Source organism: Zalophus californianus, chromosome 5 (genome assembly GCF_009762305.2).
Source record: "Zalophus californianus isolate mZalCal1 chromosome 5, mZalCal1.pri.v2, whole genome shotgun sequence".
Taxonomy (NCBI): Eukaryota; Metazoa; Chordata; class Mammalia; order Carnivora; family Otariidae; genus Zalophus; species Zalophus californianus.
The window spans coordinates 142,717,902-142,737,282 of record NC_045599.1 but is presented as its reverse complement, the minus strand read 5'-3'; the positions used below and the strand labels follow the sequence as shown (position 1 = coordinate 142,737,282).

Below are 19,381 nucleotides of genomic sequence, written 5' to 3'. Positions count from 1 at the left end.
ACTCGGTCTGTCTGACGTTGGGTCATGAGTAGATTCCGGCTATACCTGCGTCCTCGGCCCGCCGTATCAGGGCTGCCGCGTCCTTCTTTGTGCCTTCCCGCCAGTCGGCACCTGACTTTAACTTGTCCCGCTACGTCTGGCATGCAGTTTGATTTCTAGGTTAAAGTGGTGTCTGCCACATTTCTCCGTTGTAAGATGAGTCTCCTCCCTGCTTTGTAATTAGTAAGTACTTAGTGGGGAGCTACTTTGAAATTCTATAAATATCCTGTTCCTCAGCCAATTTTATTTATTTATTTACGTCTGTATGGACTTACGGTTTTCTCTTGTATTTCGTGGATTGTACTCTGTTACTGTCATTGTTTACTCTCAGACCGTCCCTGCTTTGGCCAGTGTGCGCCTCCTCAAGCTGCCGTCTGTGTCCCGACCTACCCACATTGTTCTTGAGCATTTCCTTACTTTTGGATGCAATAACACGTCTCAGCCTTCTCTTGTACTCTGTGCCCCCGGCCCCTGAGTAAGCCGTATCTCCAGGAGCCCTGGTTCCTTGGAGAGGAGAACGGTGATTACAGGTGGAAATCTGGCTGCTGCCTGCTGATTGCTGTTGGGTCACTGCTGCTCCTGGGGCTTCTCTGGGGACAGAGGGAGAGAGGACGTGTGTGTACAGAGGTGCACGTTCACACATCTGTGGAAGCCACGCGTTCACACTCAGCCCTCCAATCCCAGCCCAGTGCCACAGGGTTAACTCAGCTTTTCTCCTTGTCCGCATTTGTCAGTCCCTTCTCTGAAGCGAGGACCCTGCCTCTCATTATCCTTAACCTGTTGGCTTTAGTAGATGAATGTCCCTGGATGTGACCAGTCTCCCCAGTGGGAGGCTGCCCGTGCAGGGGCGCTGTCGTCCTTCCTCAGGCTCTCTGCGGGGACACTGCCCCACACTCTGGGCCACTGATGAGATACCCACCCTGCTCAGCTTTGGGACTCACATGTTGGAGAAGGATGAAGGACTCCACCTGTTTCTCAGAGGGACCGCAGCCTGCTCTGTGGGCCTTCCCGGAAGGCCTTCCCTCTGTTCTCAACGCTGCGCCCAAGCCCTCCCGCCTGTTCTCGGCTGCCCCCGGCCCCTGCCCAGCAGCTCCATGAACAGAGTCAGGTCTCTAGCACACCTCTGTATCTCTGGAACCCATTTGCAGCCTTTCATTTATCATGAATTAAAATGGAGTAATTTTCAAAGTGTTCTTGATACCTATTTGCACATTAACTTTCAGCTCTTTAAAACCGTGGCTACTTTATATAAGCCATTATGGTCATTTCCTTTTTCTCAAAAAATATGCCCCCTGAAGTAGAGAAATGATAAGCATGGATTACCGATAAGTAGAAACACGTTAAGAAGACAGCAACTTGTATTTGCAACCTAATCATTTCACTTGAATTCGGGGAATTACAAAATCGTACATCATACTGAAAAACAAAACTGCAACTCTGCATTCTGTCCCAAGACTGGAGGGGAAAGTGAAGTGGGCACTTGACCTAGGTGCTGTCTTCTGGATGTGCAGCACAAGAAGCTGAGGGCCCTCTGTGAGTCATGGGGCAGCCAGAAGCTGCCTACAGATACCCCAGCGCTGCTGTAAAGGGAGGGGCTTTGCCGGAAGGTTCAGGGTTTAACAATCTAGAACAGTAATGGCGAAAGCTGCTGATGGAGGTATATTGAACTCCTAAAGTCATCTCTTCCCATCGTTTTTTTTCTGTTGGATTTACAGAAATGATCAGGAATGTCCCAAACTGACTCAGTTGCAGTCTGTTAGGATGCCCAGCTGTTTGGTTTGTTTGTTTGTTTGTTTTTAATTCACCCAGTTTCTCTGGATTTTCTCTTGTGCAGAACACATATACCAACGCGGATAAGTTACTAGAGGCAGCAGAACAGCTGGCTCAGACTGGGGAATGTGACCCGGAAGAGATTTATCAGGCTGCCCATCAGCTTGAAGACCGGATACAAGATTTTGTTCGGCGCGTGGAGCAGCGCAAGATCCTGCTGGACATGTCCGTGTCCTTTCATAGCCACGTCAAGGAGGTGAGGTGTCAGCAGACACAGCGGAGCCTGGGTCCAAAAGGCTCTGTGAACCCCCCGGGGAGAGAGTGGGCAGAGTGGACTGGTCGTGATACGAGGAAGTGGAGCAGAGTGGCCAGCGGTGAGGTGTAGTGCGTTTGCACCGAGCGGGCCAGCGTGGACGGGGTGCGCTGGGCTTCCTAGCCTCTAGCCCCACAAGCATAAGCCTGCCTCTGCCAGGGCACGTGGGAGCCTGTGTACCTGCAAGACTGGACCCGTGAGGGCTGGGCTGGCGGATGACCGGTGTGGAGTAGCTGGTGAGCAGGGATGTGTCGGGCCGAGGGCTCTGCCTTTAACTTGGAGAGAGAACAGGGCACGTCTGTTTTAGCGTCGGTAAACGACCTGCACGTTGTGGTCAGAGCTGGGTTTCCTTTCTGTGTGTTAGTCTGTCATGTGGCCAGCATCATGGTTGACTTCTGATTTTATCAGACTGTGCGACTACTCTGATTCTGATAAAAGTGCATTTTACATAATATTAAATTTAAATGTACAAAGCCAACAGGGCCATAATAATATTAATGCTAATGTCATAGGTATGCTCTCGTTAATGCACTTACCTCATTGTAAGAGATAATGCTATTTGATGTATGAAAAATAGGGAGGTACTAATTATGCTTTTGTGTGTATTATTTCTTAGAAATCACATAAAATTACAATTCAAGAAACTCCTGTAGCTTTTGAGAAAAAAAGGACTTAAAATTCAGTAAGGGTATCAACTTTTACTGCATCTTATTTCTAAGGAAAAAAAAAATTCTCCACAGCTCTTTATAAATTGGAGTTGAGGAGCCCTTCCAGGTAATTTGGAATTGAACACATGAAAGCTTACAGACACAGGCTGGGAAGAAGGATCTAGAAAGAGTAAGGCTGCCAGAGGAACACAGGAGGGGCTTCAGAGATCAGGAACCAATAGATGTGTTCAAAAGGAAAGAATTTCTCTGCCAAGTCTAGGATCTTGGGCAGTCAGTCTTCAACCAGGCCATTTGTAACTTGAAAGTTTGGCTCCCAGAAGAGCACACTTCCCTCTTACTCTGAAACTCTACTAGCCCGTGTGGCAAACTGGAGGCCCTAAGACCTGGTGCTTCAGCTGCACCCAGGCTGGTGGTGGCTCTGCCATCCTCTGCTGAGCAACCCTTTCTGCAAAAGCCGACACTTTATGAGCCTCGGACGGCCGTCAGAATAGAAAACCAATACTGCTAGTTTCTTTGCCTTCTCTTAATAATGCCATAACTAAAAAAGACTTTACAACATTTACAGAGAAACTGGGTTTTTTTCTGAGGATCCATGGTCATTCTGAGGAGATGTACAAATGCAACATTTGTCCACAGCAATTTCTAGTTACAGATGTAGCAGGCTGTAAGTTCTTCCCCAAGCCGTAACCACCAAATAGCCTCCCTGCCTCTGGCAGCTCTTTTCCCAGCCTCCTGCAGCACTGCCACCAGAAATAGAAATTTGAGCAGGTCATAGCCTTGCTCTTGAACCCTCAGTGGCTCTGTGTATGTGGGGCACTAGCCTGAAGCCTCTTAGCATCCTCGTGGCCTGGCTTCAGCTTTTCCTCCAGCCCCTTATACTCAGGACAGTGTCTCCCAACCTGTGGCACTCTCACACCCCTGAGACTTGGACTTGCTGCTTCCCTTCACTTCCTCAGGCAGGGTTGGCACTTTCCCTTGCACTTCCTGGAACTTTCTTCCCATGCACCTGTTGTAGCACTTGTCCTAGTTGCCATACAGTTGTGTGTGTCTCCCTCTTTCTCCTCAGTATGGATATGTTAGCTTCTCTTTATCTTATGCATTTGACCCCCAAGCTGAGAGGGAGAAGGTGGTATGTGTGACAGAGCAGATCATGCTGTTGCTCATTAAGCTGCAGCAGTCAGCCACCCGGCAGCGAGGAGCTCTGAGCAGCCGCCTCCCAGGGAAGAGCAGCCGGTGGGGGCTGCCGTGGCCGCCGTGGCCGCCTTGGCCCTGGGTGGTCTGTGCTGCGGGAAGGGAGGAACCTCAGCCATGTGTTGGTGATCTGATAACTTGTTTCTGTGACGTGCCTGGTGATACTCTTCAGCAGGATTTGTAAAGGCTTAGCTTGCCTTTAGGACAGAGCAGACCTTTTACATGACACGGTATTTATGGTTTACATCACCTTTTCAACTTGGTTACAGTTTTCAAAAAGCAGACACTAAAGGGAGCTTGAAGGGAGGCATTTTATAAAAGCTGTCCCCCAGAGACTCCGTTTGTGGTCATTGGTTTTTTTTACATCAGTAGCATTTTTAAGAAAACAAAAAAATCTTAGAATGAAAACATTCCAGTTAGCCAACAGTAGGGTCTGTCTTGTCACTAGCCTTGTTAATTTATTGAACAGTGAAAGCGTATTTTGTTTTTGTTGACTTAGGCTATGGGAACCTCCAGAATTGATGATACTGGTAGACTGAGGAGATCTCAGATCTGGTTTAAAGGTGGCATGTGGTTCACTGTTACAGTTCGAGAATTTTCCGGGCATTCATCCTTCTGTTTTTATGTGAGAAACTGCCACAGTGGCAGCGAAGCCGGCATGTTGACCCTGACTTGGTTCTTCTTCAGAGACACGAGGCCAAGGAAGGCTGCCCCTGGCGGCCGGCTGGGGTTGGGGGGCTGGCAGGCGGGGTGGCTGGGAGGCGGGCCACACACAGGCATGGACTGCTGCCTGATTCTTCCCTGCCATGTGCTTGGACTTCATTTTTAGCCATTCTCGGAGTGCATTCATTTTTTACTGACCAGCTCCAGAATTTTCCCCCGTCTCCTCTCTCTGTGCTGCATCCGTTGCGCCCCAAGACCCACAGAGGTATTTGGTAGGTTTTATGAGGGAAAGGAATGATTTCCTCAATCATCATGTTTTGAAACTGGTTACTGAATGAAATCTTAGATCCGCTTAGAACAAATTTAGTTGAAAACAAGATGAAAGTGACAGAGGGGCCAAGGAGAGGAAGTCCTACCAATTAAATACCTGTTTGCATAAAGTAAATAGTTTAACATATCAGAGGAATGGAAAATTGCTAAAAGATCTCTGCTATCTGAATTAATTTTTCTGAAGCAGATGATACAATTTAAAATTACTTAGAGGAAGAGAGAAAAAGCAGGTTGTCTTTTTCAGTTAGGCAAATACATGAAGCTTTTTGGAAGTTAACTTTCAAAGGCTGCCCCAGTGGCGGCGTGCAGGTTAACTTTCTCGCCCCCAGGTGCCCAGCCGTGCTGGTTTCTCACTTCATCCGGAGCACAGCAGTGGCCCTCCCCTTTTTTGCAGTAAATTTCTGGCTCACTGATGAGCACATAATCAAAGGTGATCTCATTAACAACTAACTTTAAAGGTGCTGGATCGAGGTGATGCCGGTTCAGTGCTAGCTCGGGAATTCTTCTTATGAATCCCACCTGGAAGGGGATTGGTGGTTACACGCCGTGGCGGACCAAGCACTTAGGTTCTGAGCGAGACCTCTGGACTCCTTGCTCTCCTGACCCCAGAGGACAGAATATAGAATTCCCATTCCTGGGAAGAGAGCAGAGAAGAAATATTTTCTACCTTGAGGTCGGACGCAGAAGGTGGTTAATAGAGGTGTTAGCGTCAATTTCACCTTCCAGATTTGGAAGCATTCTGGGACCCTTCCGAGTTGTTTTTTTTTTTTTTTTCCTCTGAAAGCAGTTCATGAGTTGCTTTATCTCCTCTCAGAAGGCTGGAAGACTGATAGTCTCCTTTTTCCTTTTGACAGTGGTTTTTAAGGTAGTATTTCAAAAGAATGTTGATTAGCCTCACATGATTTTGGATTTTATTTTAGGAGAGGTTTTCTCCTCCTGCATTTTGTCTTCTACCTCTCGATTTCTCTGTGTTTTTTTCACACCAACTCTGACTCTACCTCTCCTGTTACTAGTCCTGTGTTACCTGCCCTCCTTTCCTTTCGAGGCTTTATCCCCATTGTTGAGTCACATATTCGCTCTTTCAGGCTCCTTCCCAGGTGTCTCCCTGGCCAGCGGTCACGTGCCAGGACAAAGGTGAATGACCGGTGGAGGAATATACTTCTGCTTTCGTGTGTGTTGTGTGTTTTAGTCATTTGCTTTCCATGGTGGACGTGAAGTCCCTTGAAGGCCAGAATTGTCTCACTAGTGAGCCAGTCTTCCAGACTCAGCGTAGCCTCTGTCAGCGTGGGGAATAAATGATGTCTATTTCTAGCTCACCATTCTGAGATTTAATGATAAAAGGACATATTTCCGTTTCTAAATATAGCATAAGCATCGTCATTTTCATCCGTTCGTACTTTGTTCTCAAAATTAGGTCCTGAGTTAATTGATAATTACCTTTGAAATTTGTGGGTTATTTGAGGCAACCAGGTGGTGGTTTATTTCTGGATTAGATTCAGTGACTTTGAGTTGGTTTTGTTTGCTGGATTCCTGAAAGCCTTGGTTTCCCAGGGAAGACCATTCCCATTTGAATCAGACTATGACTCTTGCTGGGTTTAAGTAAGGAAGCCTTTTGGTTCTGTTTCTGCAAACTTAGACACTGAACTGGGACAAGTTTTTGTTTGGGGTAATGCTTGGGAAAAGAGGAACCTTTCATTTCATTCAGAAGTGAAAAACAAAGGCCTCCCAACCACCTGGTGATTTTTTTTTTTTTTTTTTTTTTTTTGGTCACAGCATACCCATCTGGCTTCATTTTTATGCCTACAGTTTTTACGTCTACAGCAAGCCGACTTCTTTCTTTATGCTTGGGCCAGTGCTTCCCCTCCCCAGGGAGGAGGGCCAGAGCCCTTGTGGACTTCACACTGTGGCCACCGTGGTTGGGGAGGGTTTCCAGGGAAGCGGGTGCTGTGTAGCTCCTTGGGGGGATGGAGCTCCGGGATTTCATAGTTCAATGCCCTGTGAAATAATTATAAGTTCACAGGAAGTTGGCAAAAAAGAAGTGGACAAGGAAGTCCATGCCCCTTCTCCCAGCCTCCCCCTGTGTCACATCTTATGTAACCACAGTGCACTGTGAAAGCTGGGAAGTGACTTTGCTGTGCTCCACAGAGCTTATTCCAGTGTCACAGGTGTGCACACACTTGTGTGTGCGAGCATGCATGTGGTTAGCTCTGTGCACTGTTATCATCTGTAGATTCATGTAACCACCACCACTTTCAACATACAGAATCCTACAGAATTGTTCCCGTCACCCTCCTGATACACCTCCTGTTCATACCCAACCCCGACTGCATCTCTAACCCCTGGCAACCACTTATCTGTTGTTCTCCATCTCTATAATTTGTTATTCAAAAATGTTACATAACGGGATCATACTCTATGTAACCTTTTTACTCCATAGTCATTCCCTTGAGATCCATCAGTACTTCTTTCCTCTTCATTACTGATTAGTGTTTCATTGTACGGATATGTCCTCATGTGTTAGCCATTTACCCAGTAAAGGACAGTGGGGTTATTTTCAGGTTTGGGCTGTTATAAAGAGAGACAGTGGCCCATCACACACAGGTTTACACGTGGACTGAAGTTTTCATTTCTCTGGGATAAGTGCCCAAGAGTGCAACTGCTGGGTCTTCTGGTAAGCTCATGTTCTAAAAGAAAGTGCCAAACTGTTTTCCAGAATGGCTGTATCATGTACACTCCCATCAACAATGGAGGAGTGGGCTCTAGTTTTGTAACTTCTCAAAAGTCCGGGATTGCTGTGATATATTTGTCAATGGGAAAGGTTAAGCCCCAATGCATAATATCTTAGGATGTTTACTTTAGATGATCGCATCTCATTAATTTATGTTAAATATTCAATGCTCTAGCTGAACTCTCTCCTTCCACTCTTAAACATTTGATTCCTTTGATTTATTAATCTGATGTAGATACAAATGAGCAATTAAACAGCCCCAAGCCAGACAAAACAAGAGGAAGCTAAGGGCTAGACCCATCTACTGTTGTCAACCCTCGCATGACTGAACGTTACATTTGGCTTTGGGCATTCGTTTAGCACTTTGTCTTCATATAGTCTGTGGTGTCTGGTTTAAAAAAAAAAAAAAAGGCGGTCTTCCCATTGGTGGAAAAAAAATATATATATATGTATATATATTTTAAAAAATCTCATTCAAGCTTGCTTTCTGTAAAAATATAATCTTTATTAAAATAATTAATAGAGTATATCACAGTGGAACATATCCCCTGAACTGGCTGAGTGATCTGAGGCAAACTGCTCTGGAGAACCTTGGCTTTCCCAACTACAGAATGGGAACACTAAGACTCAAGGGTGTGTGGGGCTCAGCTGAGCGAAGCTGCGGATGTAGTAACGAACCATAGTGCCCGTCTTGTAGGAGCAGCCAGGACATGTGCCTTTCTCACCTCCTCATGCCCTCTGTAACTTGTTGGACACAGACAGCGTGAGGCCAACTTAAACCTGAGATGCAAAGGTGTAAATACCCAGCTGTGATCTAATCTTTTCCTCACTCATCTTTAACAGAAGCTGTGCAATCTACTTATGATGCCCTTGCTCTGGCCCCGGTGTTTAGGATCAGAGTTGAATGAAGCCTTTCTGGAATGTACGCTGTTTCTCCAGCCCCACTCTGTCCCCAGCCCTGCTCTTTCCCCAGCCCTACTTTGTCAGGACTGATTTGACTCTTACAAGGAATCTTTACTCATGGGTCTGTCCATACTGGCATGATGTATTCCTTTGTACACATCACTCAATGCTTTTGTTACCAGCCAAAGCTACAAAATAAGTGATGGTTTTTTCACCAATAAGTGCAAAACATTTTTGTTAGCCCATGGGGAAAGAGATGTTATTATCTAAAAGGAAGTGCCTTCTATCCAAATAGTTCGATGTAAAACAAGTATTTTCTGTAGAGTAGTTTAAAACTGGTTTAAATTCATGAATTTTCTGTTTCTTAATATTGGTCCAGTGTTTTCAGGTAGAGCAAATTTTTATATCAACAAAGTAATTAGATGTTAGTGCAGAGAATTACAGTGAATGCTAACATACCTGACACGTAATGGTCACTTAGGAGATGATTATTAAATGAATGAATTAATAATGTACTGTATTATCTTTATTTGTAACTCAGTATTAAAACAGGGAATGAAAATCTATAACTGCATTGACTGACTCCAAATTTTACAATTTCTTGTTGAGGTGTCAGCCCTCAGTGGAGAGTTGCAAATGTCTGCTTTAAGTCATTGTTTGTGGGTTGGCCTCAATTAATATAATAGAAAAGGGAAGCACTTGAATGAATGTCAGGCCAGTGCAATGTTCTAGGTCTTAAAACACCCAGCTGAAAATGGATGTATACGTAATCTTTTTTACTTGTTAGACTTTTATTTAATAGAGCATTTTTCATATTCTTAATTTTTTATTTTGATACTTGGCTTCATAAACCAAATGGGATAGGTCTTTGGTTAATTGTGAGAAGTACATCATCCATGTGCATTTCTGGCATGTATCGTTTGTTACTGATTATTGTTCTTATTGAATAAGTGGTAGTAGAAAGGTTGATTGCCAACAGCAAATGAGGGTTTTGTCAGGAAAGCTTAAAAGCTCTAGAAAAGAATAGGCTTTTTTTGGTTTTGTTATTGTTTATTTTCCTCTCTTTGAAGCCCAAAATTCAGAACCCCAAGACCAAGGAAGGGCTGGGCCTTCTGCCTGGCGCTAATGAAGTCTTTGCCTGAGAGTAGAAAGTAGACGTCATGCACTTACAGACTTAGAAGTGGAAGATCAAAATGAGTGAAGGTTTTATAAGAAAGGACTTATTTCTTCTATGTGAGTTCAAGTCTCTCTTACAGCAAGACAAATTAGACCCCCTGGGTAGTGAGAGAACTTGATGATTGGGTCTGTTGATCTTTAAGGAAGAGTGAGGGGAGACATGCCAGGGGGCTGGAGATGCCGAATGCAAAGTTCACACAGCACTCAGGCGAGGTCAGTCCTAGGCAGGGTTCTAGAAAAGGCAGTTTGTAAACCACCAGTAGAGGAAGAAGTGAACAAACAAGTTATAGCATGTTAATTTCATTCTTTACTGAGTTTCTGGTTTGATGAAGGGCATGCAGTGGAATTAGCATTTGACATTTAATTTGTAGACAGAATAGGAAAGTATGGGCAGTCTGTTAGAACAGTCACTAGAATCAGACTGCTGAATGGCTGAGAAAAAATGTCAGCTGAGGGAGTCTGTTACCACAGGGCCAGCCCTCTCCTTATCCCCCCATGCTGCTGCCCTGGTGGAAGGTGCCAGGAAGAAAGTGTTCCATAGTAAGGTATTACTCATCGTACCCGGTGTGTGAGTGAGGAAGTAATTTTCAGTCCAGACCCGTGGTAGGATCTGACTTGCTGCTAGTGGTGACCACGGGAGATGGTTGGACTTGAGGCCTAGTGGATGGGCAGGTGTCATCCCTGATGTCACCTTCCGTGGGGGAGCAGCCTCTGTAGTCGTCCCGTCTTTGAACTGACTCCACTAATATATTCAGAACATTTATGTCCCAATGTGACATCTGGAAAGATTGCTCATCAGAACTCAGGCACCCTGAAAACTCGCCATTGTTGTGTGGAGAGCCGTGTATCTTGAAAATGGGCAAATGGCCACAAAGCAAGGGCAGACTTGGTGCAGCAGAAATAATTGTGGCTACCTTAAAAGTCTGGCCAGGGAGACCAGTCATCCATGGGGGTTGTTAGCGGGTGACCTCAGTGAGGCTGGGGGACTATGTCTCCCCTGTACGTCTCTGTCCCATGCGGAAAGGCATGCTTATCAAAGTCTAGGCCAGGGTCGGTAAAATACGTAGGATCCCAAAACATGTCAGCAGAAATAAGTCAAAATCCATCAGAGAAATTTCACTCATGGGTTTTCATATGAGGCTTTTGAATCAGAAACCCTCACCTAGACAGGTTATAGAGTAAGGGTCACAAGGGTGGCCACAGCACTTGTTGAAACAACAACCTTACGCATGTTCATGAACAGAGTGCACAATAGTGTCGTGCCCCGTGGGTGTAATGAGCAAAAGCACAGGAAAAAATCCCGACTAGGGGCAGTCACCTGGCTGTGCACTGCTGGTTGGATCACACGTGATGTTGCCTTTGCTCTCCAGCCCCCACTTTGCAAGGGCGGGGTGTTCAGAGGAGAGCGAGCTAGTGTGGAAGGAGTTTCAGATCCTGCCACAGTGATGGAGTCCAAGCACTGAAGTGTTTGTTACCCTTGGGATAGAGAGCACAGACTATACCAAGGCTCTCTGTGCTCAGAGGCTGGAAGAGTGAAGGAGGAATTACGCTTTGACTAACTGCAGACCATTTTAGGGGGGCAAGTGCTTGCTCTCAAAATGACGTGGGGGTGGGGAGGAGCTCTTCCCGAATCTGAAACCTCAGGAAGAGTTGTTTTCTGCTTGGGTGATGTGGGGGAATAAAAAGAAAAAAGAAAATCCCTCATCTCAAAATCTCTGTATTTCACCAAGTCGACTTAAATATCTGGATCGTTGAGGTTCCCGCTCTGACCTTGGTCCCTGTGTGGGCCCTCTCTCCAGCCACATCACCTGTGCCTCGCCTTGTCCTTGATCGCACGTCTGCGGCTTCCACCCTCCGGTACCGCGGCGCCCACTTAGCTGGGGCTGCCCTGACGTCTTCCTTCTCCTTCTGCCCCCTCTCTCACACATACTCGCATGGGTATTATTTCATGATACTGACTCTGATTTATGCCCCCCCCCCCCCGCCACCGCCCAGTACATCCTTCACAAACATCCTTTCGTCATCTTAAGGCATCTTTTATCACTCACAAACATCCTTTCGTCATCTTAAGGCATCTTTTATCACCCACCCCAGAATAACAAGGTACTTCTCAAGCCCTTACTCCTTCTTGATCAGGTACCAGGGTACCAGGGTATCAGGGTACCAGGCATGTGCACCATTTCAGGCTGAAGAAGGTGCCGCGCACGCGGCAACAGCTCCCCTTTGAGCCCCGCTGCTCGTACGTGAAACTGAATCATGATTTACGTGCACAGTGAGTGCCCTCTGAAATCCCGAAACTACCTACTCCTGCTCCTGGCTCGCAGCTTCTGCTGGGGGGACGCGGCTTTTGTGCTTCCCGAGGTGGCCTTACAGTTCACCCATCCCTACTGGTACCCAGATGATTGTCTTTGTCATAAACAAGGGTAGGGAAGCAAATAGCAATGGTGGTAGTTTCTGTTTATAAAGTGCTTGGGGTGACTGAGCACTTTCACAGGTCTGTGGTCACTTCATTTGATTTTCAAACTGGGCTTTGCCAGTTAGGGAAGACATATGGTAAGATGATCCCATTTCATGGATGAGAAATCTGAGGGTAGAGAGTCCCAAGGATTTTCCCAAGGCCCCGTGCAGAGAAGGGCCCACATCTGACATGTTGGGCTCTGCCTCCGGATGGAGCAGGCTTATAGGCTGCGTTCAGATTTTGCATCTGAACGAGGTTGCAGCTAAAGCAATCCCCAGGCCTCCGATCCTATCACCTGTGGAATAGGGCTGGAAGCTCAGTCCTTCCTGGGATTCCCCCAGGACAACGGGTTCTTCTGGGAGCGCTCTCTGGCAAAGTCTCCCATCCAGTTAGTGAGGAAGGGGCTCTTCCAGGAGATTTTTCCCAGCAGAGTTGCAGTCTTCTCCTTTAGGCTCCAGCCAGCACAGAGGGGAGAGGGAGGGGGCCGGAGGGGAGGTGAGCCTGGGTCAGACCCGGCCAGACACCACTGGATCCAGGACCAGGGCTCTCACATCTTTGTCACGGGAGTTCTCTCCCCAGAACTTCGTGTGTCTCCCTAGCCCAGCCTTCTCTGTGAATGGATCCTGGGCCATGAACCAGGTCGGAGACACCTGCGTTCCAGCGCTCATCCTTGGAATGCTGCTGGCGGCCGCCCGGAGGGCCTCAAGGGGGCAGCATTGCCTAACTCTGGCCATGGGCCGCAGTTCTCACAGGAAAGTCCATGAGGCTGGGAACCTGGGCAGAATGTAGCTCCTCTCGGCTGTCGGGCTGTCCGCAAAGCTGTAGCTCTTGATTGGAAATCAACAGCATGCACAGAAGCGCTGGGTTTTAGAAATTTCACAGGTGTCCTTAGAGACTTTCTTATTCTTTTATTCAAAGGTTATTTTAGGCATCATATACTAATTTAAAAGTTTAAAAATAGACTTTACCCAAATTATACTGCATTATGATATATATTAGTGCATCACCGAAATCAGAAATGACCTTTATCTGAGAATCCTTTTTTCTCCAAATTGAATGAGAATATTTTCTGTAGAAGCAGGGGAAAAAATTTCTAAAGGGGCAAAAGATTTGGGAGCATTTGACATTATAGATTTAAAATATAACCTTGCTCCTTCTACCTCATTGACTGTTCCCTTCCCGACTGCTGGAGCCCAAGATCCATTTCTGTGGTTTCCTCTGTGGCCGTGGCCGTTCACTGGTTCCACAGCTGGCCGGGCCCCGTGAGCACATTCCACCGTGGATGTGCATCCAAGTGTCCAGGATGTTGAGGAAAGGAAAAGGTTTGACCCACAGATCCTCATGGCATTTCCCCTGCAACCAAGGGGAAGTGATTTCCATGGACTCCGGTGCACTCACTCTAGCACCTTTTCCTCATACTATTTTTAGGTGTAAAAAGATTTAAACGTGGGATGGTGTTAAGTCTACCAGACTCAGTGACATATTTTGAACAATAAGTAGGAACCTGGTTATGTTTTGAAAAATATCTAGAGAAAGACCTAAAACCCCGTGGGTTTTCTTATTAGACTCATTTCTTCGCAAGAACAAAACCAGTGCTAGTGGCTCATGTTGACTTGTTTCTTCACTGCGCACGTCCCGCCCCGTTGACTCTCCGCAGCAGCTCCCTGAGGGAGGGAGGCACTGTCAGGGTTACTACCACCAGGCCCGTTTTAGAGAAGCGGGGCCTGAGTCGTGGGCCGGCCAAGTAACTTGCCTAAGGCCACGGCGCAGGATGTTAAGTCAGCGTAGGGTGTCAGGCAGTCTAGCTTCAGAGCCCACACTCTTAACTGTTACTCCATATTAGCTCTTAGGAGAGGCGTTTTATTTTAATTATCTTTTGTGGGTAAACTATTAAGTCTTAGGCTGTCGCAGTGGAGCTACATAGACGCACTTGGGCCTTGTGCCCCAGGGCAGTCCCAAGCATGGGTTTTGATCTCCTCCTCCTCCTCACAGGGTAGAGAAGCAAGGCTCGTTAACGCGCTTTCATAATCTAAATTATGTATTTTTGGTGGTATTTGCTAGAGAAGAGGAATTGTGTCCCCCGTCCCCCATCCTGTGCCCCAAGTTGGGTTGTGAGCCAGGTCTCGCAGCTGAGTCGGGGGGGAGGCTGTGCCAACCACCAGGCAGGGACACAGACACCCCTTGGGTCCACCGTGGCATCTAGGGCACCTGGTGCGAGAAAGGTGCCGGACCAGGGCTCCTGGAGGGGCCTAGAAGGCTGATGACCCTGGGGAGGCCCTGACCCAGCTGTGTGAGCAGGGGCGGGGAGGAGGCTTGGGCCACCTGTGTGCTAGATGTGTCTTGTCCAGCACATGCAGATTCTCTACCGGCTGTCTCAATTCATGTTGTTATATTTTACTGATATTGTAGCGTTTTTCTAGTGGTCTTAAAAAAAATTGTGTTTCTGTTTTCTCCACAAATTTGAAAGAATAGATACTAGTCTCTGCGGGGAGAACCTAGCTCTTACTAGTGTAGTGTAACTCAAACCAGGGGCCCCCATTGGCTGCAGCCCCCCGTGGGCTTGCTTGTTCTCTGGTGAGTCCCACGCCCCCCTCCATGACACAGAGTCAGCATTTGGGGCGGACTTGGCTCCTTCACCCTCCTTCTTATCAGCGCTGCTTCTGCTTAGATGATGGTGAAAGAGAGCAGTCTGTTCTGGACGTATGTTTGCGTGGGCATCCGCTCCGCTGAATGAGCGGCACTCTTTCTACAGACCCAGCCGTGGGGTGTGCGGTGCCTCTGTGAGAGCCGCAGGTGTGCTCCGGGGACCCCCCTTTCCCTGGATCCTCTCATACTGTGACGAGGTAGGAGCAGCTTCCATGCAGCACTCATAGGAAGGCGGAAGATGACGGTTGAGATTTTGTTTTTGTTTTTTTTTTTTAAAGATTTTATTTATTTATTTGACAGAGAGAGAGACAGCGAGAGAGGGAACACAAGCAGGGGGAGTGGGAGAGGGAGAAGCAGGCTTCCCGCGGAGCAGGGAGCCCGATGCGGGGCTCGATCCCAGGACCCTGGGATCATGACCTGAGCCGAAGGCAGACGCTTAACGACTGAGCCACCCAGAAGCCCCGACAGTTGAGATTTTTGAAAGAAAGGGACTCAAGTGTTTTGTTTTTTGTTTTGTTTTGTTTTGTTTTTTAATTTTCTTTTACACTGGAATTAGCGTAATTGAACAGGTCCACCTTTCATAGTGTTTGTCTCTGGACAGGAATCCGAGGGGGAGCTGCGGCGGCCACGTGTGTCTGAGGGGGCTTTGCTCTGTGGGGAGCAGGTGGGAGGCAGGTTACCAGGAAGCTGGTAAAACCATTTCAGCTGGAAAAGCCTACCTATTAGATAACATACCCTGGATGTTGGGGGATAAATATTTTGACGCGATAAAATGTGTTGGTAAAATTGTTATTGCTCACTGGCACGTTCTTGGTTTCTTTTAGCGAATCTTGCCTCTTGAGTTAATTCGAGTAGGTCATTCTGCTTTGGGAATTAAATTTGTTCAGAGCACTGCTGATGCTCCAGTGCCCTCTTGCTGCCTCTGCCTCCCAGCCCTCGGAGCAACTTCTTGAGGCTGGTGTTGGTCTGAGGGCCCCTGTTGCAGCAAACCGAGTCTCGGAGAAACTCAGTGATCTCTTAGGTCACAGAGTCAGTGCTTTGTGAAAGCATCTCCTAAATCCACAGTACTCCTGCTATCCTGCTATACCATATGACCTGTAGAACTTGGAAGGTTTTTCCTAGGAAGCATCAGAGCAAATTGGGAGATTCCTCATGGTCATGATGCTGTCATCCCTTCTGTTATTTACAAAGGCAGCAACCATGTTCATGAGGATTTAGAGGAAAGCAAACAAGTATGTTCTTGATTATGGAACCTTATAGATGGTGCAGAGCATTAGTCCGTATTTACATGGTGAGTCAAAGAATGATATTCTTGGTGTTGACTGACAATATCAACACAAAGCGTGACCGGATCTAAAGGGCTCTTTCCCAGTACCGGCTTTGCCCGTAGCTCGGTTCCAGCATTTGGTTTTGCCCGTGTCGGGTGGGTGACTTCATCACCTAGGCTTCTTTTCCTTAATCTATAAGATCAAAGGGTGAACCAGCCTACATCTAAAATCCCTTTAAATTCAAATTCTGGAATTGTATGAAGTTTGATAACTTATACACAAAAATGGGTGGATAGTAAAAAACAAGATAACAGATATTTTATTTAACATTTTTAGTAAAATGAACTCCTACGGTCCCAGGTAGCTTGACTGAAAAATAAGTCCTTTGCCATCACTTTCCTTATTTTTAAATTGACCTGACACACTTAAAATATTTACTGACATAACTAAAGCTACGTTGAACGACAAAAGAATTCTTAGAAGGTTAGCTTGGGTTTGCCATCGTTAGTAAGTAGGAAATTGTTAATTAAAACCATAATGAGATGGCACTCATCTAGAATGACTAAAATTAAAAAGACTGACCTTCTCAGATATTGGTGAGGATGCAGAGGAATTGGAACTTTTGAAGGCTGCTGGTGGAAATGTGCCATGGTGCAGCCACGTGGGAAAGAGAGTTTGGCAGTTTGTTAAAAATTTAAACATACACCTATCATATGATCCAGCCACTCTACACCTATTTACCATTAAAAAAGGGAAAACATAGATACCTACGGAGACTGTGCACAGATGTTCTTAGGAACCGTATTTGTAATGGCCAAAAAGCGGAAACAACTGCGATGTCCTTACCTTACCAGATGAGTGGCTACACTGTGCCATATACAGAGCCTGGAATACTGTCCCACGGTTGAAAAGGTATGGGCTGTTGATACACACAATAGTATGGTTGAATCTCAAAGTAATTATGCTGAAGGAAAAAAACCAGACCAAAAATAGAGTTCCTAGGATATGGTTCCATTTATGTACTTTTTCAAGGAAATGCAAGCTGATCTATAGCAGATGCTGGGGAGGGAGGGCAGGGGAGACAGAAGGATTACAGAGGGCACAAGAAGACTTTTGGGGTGATGGAGCTGTTCACTGCAGACAGCAGGGGTGTTTTCCTGGATGCGTCCCTATGTTTACAAACTTCGCAGATTATATCCTGGAAATTCATGCAGTTGACTGTATGTCAGTTATACCTCAGTAAAGCAGTTTTCAAACGAAGATGAGCTCAGAAACAAATGACTCAATACAGCCTTTATTTTGGCAAGCACAGCTGTGCCGTGTGGGCCACGGAGGCTGGTCGGCATCGGGGGGGCAGAGGTGCTGTCTGTAAGGGCGCTTGGAAGAAATGGGGAAGGGGGTGGCTCTCATGTCCCTGAGGAAGCAGGAAGCCTTTTCTCCCGCACAAACCACTTCCGAGCCACCAGGGCCCTGCTTGGGGTCATTAGTCTTCTTTTCCATTTTGCCGAATGGCTCCCCAGAGACGTGGAGGGAGGCAGCGGGCTTGCCTCAAGCGGGTGAAGCGCTCCGCTCCCGCCATGCCTGAGGTCGTTCTTGCCTCTGTCGTTCCAAGTGGTCCTTACCTGTCCACGTCCCCAGACACATCTTGAGGGGTAGTACAGTGGTGGTTGGAGGTGTTTTCGGGATGCACACTCCTTTCCCTGGAGGACTGCGCCGTGGCCGGGTCAGCCGTGGCCAGGCGGGCTGTGGCCTCGGGTGGGCGACGTCACTGAGCGGTGCCACATCCGACTCTTCTTGCCAGGCATGGTGGTGAATTTATCCCACCACATCATACGCTGCCTCTTTTTCGGAGCCGTGGACAGTGGCCACATCTGAGCAGTGGTTTAATAATTAATAATGGGTTGTAGTGCCCTTGCTAAAAGTAAAGTAAAACCATCCATCTGCTAAACAAGAGTCAGAGGATGTGTAAAGGAATGCGTTATGCTTAGCAGATGTTTCTGTTGGTGGAGGGGGTCTTTTCTTCTTTCTCTTCCACTAGGATTGAGCCTAGGAAGAATCGGAAAGAGTGACTTCCCTTCCCTTTCCTCTTTTCTCTTTTGTGCCAGTCCCCTTGAGCTCTCTGCCTGTTTATTTTTTGCCACGCGGTGGTTGCACACTGCTTTTTTTTTCCATGCGCGTGTTCCGTGTTCCGCGTGTTCCGTTGCCTGGGCCTGCTCGGGGCGGGGCTCCCCCTCCCACCGAGCAGGCTGCCGCCAGCCCCCTCCCAGTGTGGCCACTCGTGTCACTCGGTGTCTGCACCAGGACTTCCGGGGGAGGGGAACTTCCCGGGGGGAGGGGGGGGGCCGGGGGCCTGGCCTCACCGCGCTCTCTCCTTCCCCAGCTGTGGACATGGCTGGAGGAGCTACAGAAGGAGCTGCTGGATGACGTGTACGCCGAGTCGGTGGAGGCCGTGCAAGACCTCATCAAGCGCTTTGGCCAGCAGCAGCAGACGACCCTGCAAGTGACCGTCAACGTGATCAAGGAAGGCGAGGACCTCATCCAGCAGCTGAGGTGGGCCGCGTCCCTGGCCTCCTGCGGGGCACGGGCGCTTTGCAGTCCTGCCAGTGATTTCGCCTTCCCTGAGCTCACACTTCTGAACAATGGGCCGCAATTCCCTGCCCAGCTAGGTGGGGAACAAATAACACGTCTGCATACGACAGAGAATAACATCCCTTTCTTTCTCTTTCCTGCAGCGGTTTCACTCATGGCAGCATTGACTGATAAACGTTCCCAGAGCTCAGCTTTTAGTAGTATTTCCTCTTAACACTTACCAAATACTTATTGAAATTTCTTTGCAAACCAGATTGATTTAAACCTCCGAGGACTGTGTCCTCCAGGCCCTGAGTGATGGGCCTCTCCAGAGGATGGTGGGCGTCCCGGTCCTCAGCGCTGAGGCTCGGGGAGCCCCGGCCTTGGAGGGGGAGTCCCTGTCCCTCAGGGGTTCCCCTCCACACAGGAAGGCAGGGGGCCCTGCTGGGCCTGGGAGCAGATTCGTGTTACTGGATCACTCAGAGGACTGTTTTTCAATCATGCCTGGTAGCTTCACGGGATGCTCACTTTGCCCAAGAGTCAGGCAAAAGTGACTTGTTAAAGCTGAGTGGGTGGCATTAAGAGTTTAACCCCGTCCCCACCCTGACTCTAGCATGTGTAGCAAACAGGTATCGTCTACTCTGTTCGCTCTACTTAAGG

At 47.5% G+C, this 19,381-nt stretch overlaps 1 protein-coding gene across 6 annotated transcripts in view; it reads left to right on the top strand.

Annotated features, from left to right (window-relative positions):
* The window catches only part of TRIO (trio Rho guanine nucleotide exchange factor), a 222,609-nt gene that overhangs the window by 66,448 nt on the left and 136,780 nt on the right, over positions 1–19,381 (top strand). For all 6 annotated transcript variants that reach the window (XM_027606767.2, XM_027606769.2, XM_027606766.2 and 3 more), the window contains exons 10-11: positions 1,874–2,065; positions 18,534–18,703. In XM_027606767.2, coding sequence (XP_027462568.2) covers positions 1,874–2,065; positions 18,534–18,703 — 362 coding nt within the window. The remainder of the gene's footprint in view (positions 1–1,873; positions 2,066–18,533; positions 18,704–19,381) is intronic.